The sequence below is a fragment of the Arachis duranensis genome, chromosome 3 (assembly GCF_000817695.3).
Source record: "Arachis duranensis cultivar V14167 chromosome 3, aradu.V14167.gnm2.J7QH, whole genome shotgun sequence".
Lineage (NCBI taxonomy): Eukaryota > Viridiplantae > Streptophyta > Magnoliopsida > Fabales > Fabaceae > Arachis > Arachis duranensis.
The window spans coordinates 46,538,821-46,546,844 of record NC_029774.3 but is presented as its reverse complement, the minus strand read 5'-3'; the positions used below and the strand labels follow the sequence as shown (position 1 = coordinate 46,546,844).

General features: G+C 40.8%; 2 protein-coding genes across 2 annotated transcripts; both read right to left on the bottom strand.

The window, feature by feature from the left end:
* Positions 1–422: 422 nt before the first annotated feature.
* Positions 423–3,318, bottom strand: LOC107479150 (uncharacterized). Its single transcript, XM_016099300.1, has 6 exons — positions 3,257–3,318; positions 2,551–3,202; positions 1,291–2,403; positions 878–978; positions 684–732; positions 423–497 (listed from the first exon to the last, which is right to left on the bottom strand). The coding sequence occupies exons 1-6, from the start codon at positions 3,316–3,318 to the stop codon at positions 423–425; spliced, it is 2,052 nt and encodes a 683-aa protein (XP_015954786.1).
* Positions 3,319–3,357: 39 nt separating this feature from the next.
* On the bottom strand, positions 3,358–3,987 carry LOC107479151 (uncharacterized). The gene has a single exon (XM_016099301.1). The coding sequence runs from the start codon at positions 3,985–3,987 to the stop codon at positions 3,358–3,360; it is 630 nt and encodes a 209-aa protein (XP_015954787.1).
* Positions 3,988–8,024: the final 4,037 nt, after the last annotated feature.

Sequence of the window (8,024 nt, the reverse complement as noted above, 5' to 3'; positions counted from 1 at the left end):
CATTAAAGAATTCTAAGTTTGGTGTCTTGCATGTTTTCTTTGCATCAAAAATTTTTCAAAAATATGTTCTTGATGTTCATCATAATCTTCAAAGTGTTCTTGGTGTTCATCTTGACATTCGTAGTGTTCTTGCATGCATCTTGTGTTTTGATCCAAAATTTTTATGTTTTGGGTCATATTTGTGTTTTTCTCTCTCATCATTAAAAATTCAAAAAAAAATATCTTTTCCTTAATTTTCTCATAATTTTCGAAAATTTGAGTTGACTTAGTCAAAAATTTTTAAAATTAGTTGTTTCTTACAAGTCAAGTCAAATTTTCAATTTTAAAAATCTTATCTTTTCAAAACTTTTTCAAAAATAAAATCTTTTTCATTTTTTTTTGAAAGAAAGAGCTCAACACTCAAGTGGAGCAAAGTAATGGGTCTAGAAACAAGAAGTTAACTCATATGTCATCTCCGGCATAGCCATCAACAACATTGAGTTATTAACCACACCACTCTGTAACACATGAAAATGACTGATACACACAATCTACAACCCCTATCGTCTTGCTCTGGAAGATGACATCATTCCGTCGTAGCCAAATAATCCATAGGACAGAAAAAAACCCAGCTAGCCAACACTTCCGTCGCTCCTTCCTCACTGGCATGGATCTCCAACTCTCAAAATGCTCTTTCAAGTTACCTGGTGCAGTCCACCTCTGACCAAAAGCTGAGATCCACGCACACCACACCTGCCAAGAGAACTCACAAGCAACAAACAAATGGTGTACATTCTCAACATCTTTCTTACACAATACACATAAGTTATCATTCTGTTGTAGGATTCCCAGTCTGCATAGCCGGTCCTTTGTGTTGACCCTCCCTACTAACACGAACCAAGTGAACAACTCAACCCTAGGTGGAACTATTCCTTTCCAAATATCTTTTGTGAACCTATAGTTGTGAAGCTCCTCATCCAAGGTCTGTTCCTGCAATACCTGCACAAATGAGTTAGTAGAATAAACTCCTTCCTTGTCAAATTTTCACACCACTCTATCTTGCATATCTGCTATGAGTCTGACAGATTGCAAGGTCTGCAGTAGCTGGTCCAATGTATCAGTCTCCCATTGGCGTAGTTCCCTCCTCTACTGGAAGTGCCAAACCCACTCTATCCCAACCCAAAACCCACAGTCCTTAATTACTAATCCTTTTTGGGTTGAAATCAAGAAGAGTCTCGGGAATAAGTCTTTCAACTTTCCCACTTGGAGCCATGTATCCTCCCAGAACCTAGTGGATCTACCATAACCTACTTCCAAAGCAAGTCCATCAATCATCTTTTGCCTGACATGTTGCTCTTTTATTTGTACTTGACATATATCTCTCCAGGGTCCCCCTCTCTTTGGTAGCGTCTGAGTTGACAACAAGTGATTTGGGTTCAGGCTATTGCAGGAGCACACAATCTTCTTCCATAAAGGGCAGTCCTCCTTTGAGAATCTCCACCACCATTTAAATAGTAAAGCAGTATTACGGACAACGGCATCACCCACCCCCAACCCTCCTAGCTTCTTTGGTGCTTGGACCAATTCCCACTTCACTAGAGCCATTCTAGGTTGTCCATCATCCTTCCCCCAAAGGAACCTCCTCTGCAAGGTAATAATTCTTCTAGCTACCGCACTTGGCATCTTATACAAACTCAGGTAATAAACAGGTAGGCTGTTGATCACGGACTTAATGAGCACCAGCTTTCCAGCCTTACTAAGGACTTTTGCTTTCCACAAGCTCAATTTTTCCTCAATCTTATCTAAAACCGGCTTCCATGTTTTTACCAACCATGGATTTGCTCCTAGGCTAATGCCAAGATACTTTACCGGTAGGATTGCCTCCTGACACCCTAAAAGCTGACACATTCTGCTAACCCACTCCTGACTGCAGTTCACTGGGATCAAGTTAGACTTCTCAAAGTTAATGCTCAAACCAGATATCAATTCAAAGCACCTCAGAAGTCGCTTGTAGTTTCTCACTGTTCCTTCTTCCGGCGGGCAGAATAATATAGTGTCGTCAGCAAATTGTAAGTGTGACAGCTCTATATTATCCCTCTCGACTAATAGTGGAGATATCCGACCATTCCTTACCGCCTCTCCGATCATCCTATTTAGCACATCCACCACCAAAACAAACAAAAATAGTGATAATGGATCACCTTGCCTTAGACCCCTCTCCATCTTGAATGGTTTTGATGGTGAACCGTTGATCAGAATGGAAATAGATGCCGATGTAACACATTCCTTTACCCACGCCCTCCATGTTCTACCAAACCCCATATTTTCTAATACAGTGTCCACGAAGCACCATTTAACTCTGTCATAGGCTTTTTGGAAGTCCAATTTGATAATCGCTGATGCCTTCTTTTTCTGTTTCAACCGCTACACTGTTTCACATGCAATTAAAGCTCCATCATGTATCTTTCTCCCTTTCACAAAGGCACTCTGTGATTCCCCAACTAAGCCTGGCATCACACTCCTCATTTTTCGTGTCAGCAATTTAGAAATAACTTTATAAATACAACCAACCATGCTGATAGGTCTGAGATCCTTTATCTCCTTAGCCCCAACAAATTTCGGCGCCAGCGCTACCCAGGTGATATTAGAGTCTGCTAGTAGTTTTGCTGTTTCAAAAAAATTTATCACAGCTGTAGTGAACTCCGTTCCTATCTCATTCCAGCAGTTTTTTATAAAATTCATATTGTACCCGTCACTCCCTGGAGCCTTTGAAGATTCACAGTCCCACACTGCCTCTTTTACCTCCTCTACTGTTGGTAACACCTCTAGGCTTTCCGCTTCCTCCCTCTCTAAGCGATTAACCAACCTATCCCTAAAACTCACCTTTGGGGACTCTTCCTGGTGGTACAGGCGTTTATAAAAGTCCCGAATGGCAACTTTGATCCTTGCTTGGTTCCTCACTGTCCTCCCATTAATCTGTAGTGACTCAATCCGGTTATATTGTCTTCTTGCCGAAGCAACATGGAGAAAATATTTTGTGTTCCTATCCATCTCCTTAGCATGGCGGGATCTTGACATTTGCTTCCAGTGAACATCCTGTCTTACATACCACTTTTCACAACACCTAACTAACGCTCTTCTCCTTGCCTCCAATGTTCCATCATAGTGTCCACTACTGACCATATCATCCACCTTCTTTATTTCTTCCTTAAACCTCTTTATCCTTTCATTCAAATCACCAAAATGCTGCTTATGCCATCAGCGGAGTGGTACTGACAGTGCTTTCATCTTCTCTAGGAACTGCATGTTACCTAATTCCCTCCATTCTTCCTTTACCATTCTCAAAAACCCTTCATGCGTAAACCACGAATCCAAACTTCAGAATGGTCTTGGCCCTTCAGATTTCCTGCTGTCTTCCATAATCATAGGGCAGTGATCTGATAATCCTCTTGGCCCACCTCTCAAGCGCGTCTCCGGATACACATCAAGCCATCCCAATGAAACTAGGCTTCGATCAATACGACTGCATGACTGTCCCCTAAACCAAGTATACTTTCGGTCATTTAGTGGCAAATCAACCAGCTCCATGTCATTTATCCATGATTTAAAATCTTCCGCAGACACAGATAAGCTAGTCGCTCCTTTCCTTTCTTCCACATGCAAGATTTCATTAAAATCCCCCCAAAAGCAAAAAGGCACCTGACACAGTCCTGCAAGATAACTCAATTCTTCCCACATGGAGTTCTTCTCAGCTCTCACGTGTGGTCCATACACTAGGCAAACAGCACAATGAAAATTCTCTTTCACCACCATTCCTTCTATGCACAACCATCTATCTCCTTTATAGCAGTTAGACAATTTAAAAACCATTTCATCCCATATTAACAATAACCCACCAGAAGCCTCGCTTGAACTTACAAACTCCCAACATGCTCTGTTACTTCCCCAAATATGTACTACATCATATTTAGTGATAATCTCTTTCTTTGTTTCTACCAAACCCAACATTTCCAATCTATACTTAGTTTTAAAATTTTTTAACATACTAAACTTCGCAACACCTCCCAATCCCCTTATATTCCAAGAACTCAAAATCATTGAACAAAATTATTGCACACCTGTTTTCGGTTTTTAGGCCGACTCCTTCGGGCTTTTGCTTTTTGCTTCGCTTGACGTTGTTTTAGAGCAATTACTTCATTTTGCTCCTGCAAGATAGCCATGATGTCCTCCTCATCACTGTACTGAGCACCTGACTCAACCGCTAATTTCCAAACCTCTCTGTTCTCAGCCATTTCCTGTTCGAAGCTCGTCCTTTGTTCCTCACTTGTTATTTTATCCCTGCCATCCGGATTTGACCCCATCTCTGAATCCGGCTCTAAACCGTGCAGGTTTCCTTCATTGACTTGCCCATTCCCGTGACTATTTGGCACACCATCCATCAAGGTTTCCCTTTCCTCTTGTCTCAATTTTGTTGTGCTTTGGGTTCGGCGTTCCTCCCCTGGTTTATTGCGTCTGCTGTCTCTGCCGTTTTCAGTACTGTTTCCCGCGGCTGCTGCGTCAATCATCATTCCCAAGCCTTCAATGTCATAGGATACCCCTTGTGCTTGCATTACTACTGTATTTCTGCCAATTTCATGCCTCCATTGTTGTTCCTCTGCATCATCCTTGGTGGCTTCTATAACCGCGATCTTCCTTCCTTCAATTCCCCCAATCACCATTTCCCATGCAGCGTCCTCCGGTTCGTGTAGCTGACCATTGCCACCTTCCCTATTGCTTCGCATCACATCCCCTGCGCCACTCCTATACCCAGCCTTCAGTAGCGCTACATCACCGCTCCGAGGCTGCTTCCCGTGGCTGACTAGCATGGCGGAGGATTTGCTCGCCTCAGCCTCAGGCCGCCCGCGTTCCGCCTCCCGTCCGTTCGTCCTCGCGCCTGCCCACCTGCTGCTAGGAGTCGACGTCTGCGTCTGGTGCTTGCCCAGATCGTGGAGTTCCTGCCAGGTCATCAAGGGATCTGGGTCAGTCTCCACCCGGACAGAAGGTCCATTAGCAGCTTCATTCAATCGGGCTCCTTCCTTAGCCCAAGGTCCATTCCTTGTAACAAGCTGGTTGGGCCCATCAGCAGCACATTTAAAACGGGCTCCTTCCTTCACCCACACTCCATTCCTTGTATCAAGCTGCTTGGGCCAATTAATTGCCAGCCCATTACCCTTATTTGCATTATCATTTATTTGAATTCCATAACGGTCCTCATAATTGGTAGAAACTGTATCCTCCGAATCAATATCCTCATTAATATTACTTGATATCCGAGAATCATGAATCACCTTTAATGCCGTGTAATTAGCGCCCTCATTAAGAATATTTGAATTTTTGTTGTTCCACTCATCCCATTCTGCATATGAATTTCCCATCCTGCCCTTATCTTGTTCCTCGCTCCTGCGATCTACTATCATCAACACTGCCGCCATGTCCCAGCCACCGACCCTCCTTTCCTTAACCCAGTTCAAAGTGTCATCAGTCCATTCTTCTTGTACCTCTTCTCCCGCTAAATTGTGTTTGCCTCTCATATCATTTTTCGATTTCAAGAAACATTCCTCCTGATACACCTCTCCACCGACTTCCCTTACCATGACGTCAAACCCACTTGTGCCTATTGTAACATGTATCCATTCGTTAATCATTTTGAGACTACACGTATCAATCAAGACTCTGCCTACACTGAACGAATTACACAATTCCGTCAGGCTATCGCATGCGACTACCTCACCCCATTGCTCCCCTATCCTGCGGAATGTATCCCTTGACCATGCATGTAATGGAACTCCATAACACTCTAACCAAACTCTTCTTGACTCACTTTTCTCAGTCTCATCCCATCTCCAAACTCTATGGAACAATTTTAATAAATCATTCATTTTGAAGGTGTAGGCTTCTTCCGCACTAAGCATTGTGTCAAACGTTAGCATTGCTTTATACGCTCCCAACTCCTTTACTTGCACCACACACGGCCATTCCCTATGAATCTTTTGCTCTAGTGCATTAAAATCAATTGCCAATTTTGTTCCTCCTACAATGCTTCTTTGTAGCCAGACTACATTCTCATTCGCTATTGGTACTTCAACCTTCTTTTCCCATCCATTACCATTTGGATCCTTTTTGGGAGCCTCATATGGTTTCTTAACGACTTTGTCTTCGGCTACTCTGTCCCTCCTCATTTGTGGATTTCTTTCTCCTGTATCCTGCCTGTTGATCATCTTCGCTTCCTTGCCCCTCATATTCTGCTTCAGAGATCCCCTTCTATACTTTGCTTCCCCCACAAAAATTCTATTACCTCTCAGTATCATACTGTTCATCTCTGCAACAGCTTTTAAGGCTTCTCCTTTCGTAGTATACCGTACAAATGCAAACAGATAGATGTGTCCAGTTTTGTTCTTCCGCGATAAGTATATGTCGATGATCCTGCCTGTCCATTTGAACATACTATAAAGTTCTTTTTTTTGATATATCTGCCGGCAAGTTGTCCACAAAAACGGAGAAGGAATCCAGTTCCAAGCGTTGATACTCTTCTTTGTTCCAAACCCTAGGATCTTTACCATGTCTACTCTCTAAAGCCCTCCCTCTGTGTATCCCACCCTCAAACTCTCTCTCTTTCTATCTCATCTCTCATCCCTCTGTCTCTTTTAATCTTTTTCATTTTTCTTATTAATTTTTCAAAATTTTCTTTTTAAAAATGTTTTTCAAAAATCTTTTTCTTAATTTTATCTTTATTTTCGAAAATTATGCTAACAATTAATGTGATTAGTTCAAAAATTTGAAGTTGTTACTTTCTTGTTAAGAAATGTTCAATCTTTAAATTCTAGAATCTTATCTTTTAGTTTCTTGTTAGTTAAGTAATTAATTTTAACTTTAATAATTAAATCTATCTTATCCTATCTTTTATATCATATCTTTTTCAAAATTTTATCTTTTTCAAAAATTTGATTTTAAAATATCTTATCTAACTTCTTATCTTCTTATCTTTTCAAATTTAATTTTCAAATCTTTTTTCAACTAACCAATTGACTTTTTATTTGTTTCTTATCTTTTTCAAAACCATCTAACTAATTTTTCCTATCAATTTTTCAAAAATATCTCATCCTTTTTCAAAAAAAAAATTCTTTTTAATTAACTAATTGTTTTTAATTTTAATTTTAATTCTATCTCATCTTTAATTTTCGAAAATCATAACTCCTTTTCAAAATTAATTTTTGAATTCTCTCTCTCATCTTCTTCTATTTATTTATTCATTTACTAACACTTCTCTTCACCTCTCTTCATCTCCAATCGCTGCCTCTATCCTTACCCTTGTGTTTGGATTCTCCTTTCTTTATCTTTTCTTCTTCTACTAATAATAAGGATCCTCTTTACTGTGACATAGAGGATTCCTCTTCTTTTCTTGTTTTCTTCTCTTTCATATGAGCAGGAACAAGGAAAAAAGTACTCTTGTTGAAGCTGATCCTGAACCTGAAAGGACTCTGAAGAGAAAACTAAGAGAAGCTAAATTACAACAATCCAGAGGCAACCTTTCTGAAATTTTTGAGCAAGAGAAGGAGATGGCAGCCGAACCCAACAACAATAATGCAAGGAGGATGCTTGGTGATTTTACTAAACCCACGTCCAAGTTTGATGGAAGAAGCATCTCAATTCCTGCCATTGGAGCAAACAATTTTAAGCTGAAACCTCAATTAGTTGCTTTAATGCAACAGAACTGCAAGTTTCATGGACTTCCATATGAAGATCCTTACCAGTTTTTAACTGAGTTCTTGCAGATTTGTGAGACTGTTAAGACGAATAGAGTAGATCCTGAAGTCTATAGGCTCATGCTTTTCCCTTTTGCTGTAAGAGACAGAGCTAGAACATGGTTGGACTCACAACCTAAAGATAGCCTGGACTCCTGGGACTCACAACCTAAAGACAGAGCTAGAACATGGTTGGCCTTCTTGGATAAATTCTTTCCTCCTCAAAAGCTGAGCAAGCTTAGAGTGGATGTTCAGACCTTCAAG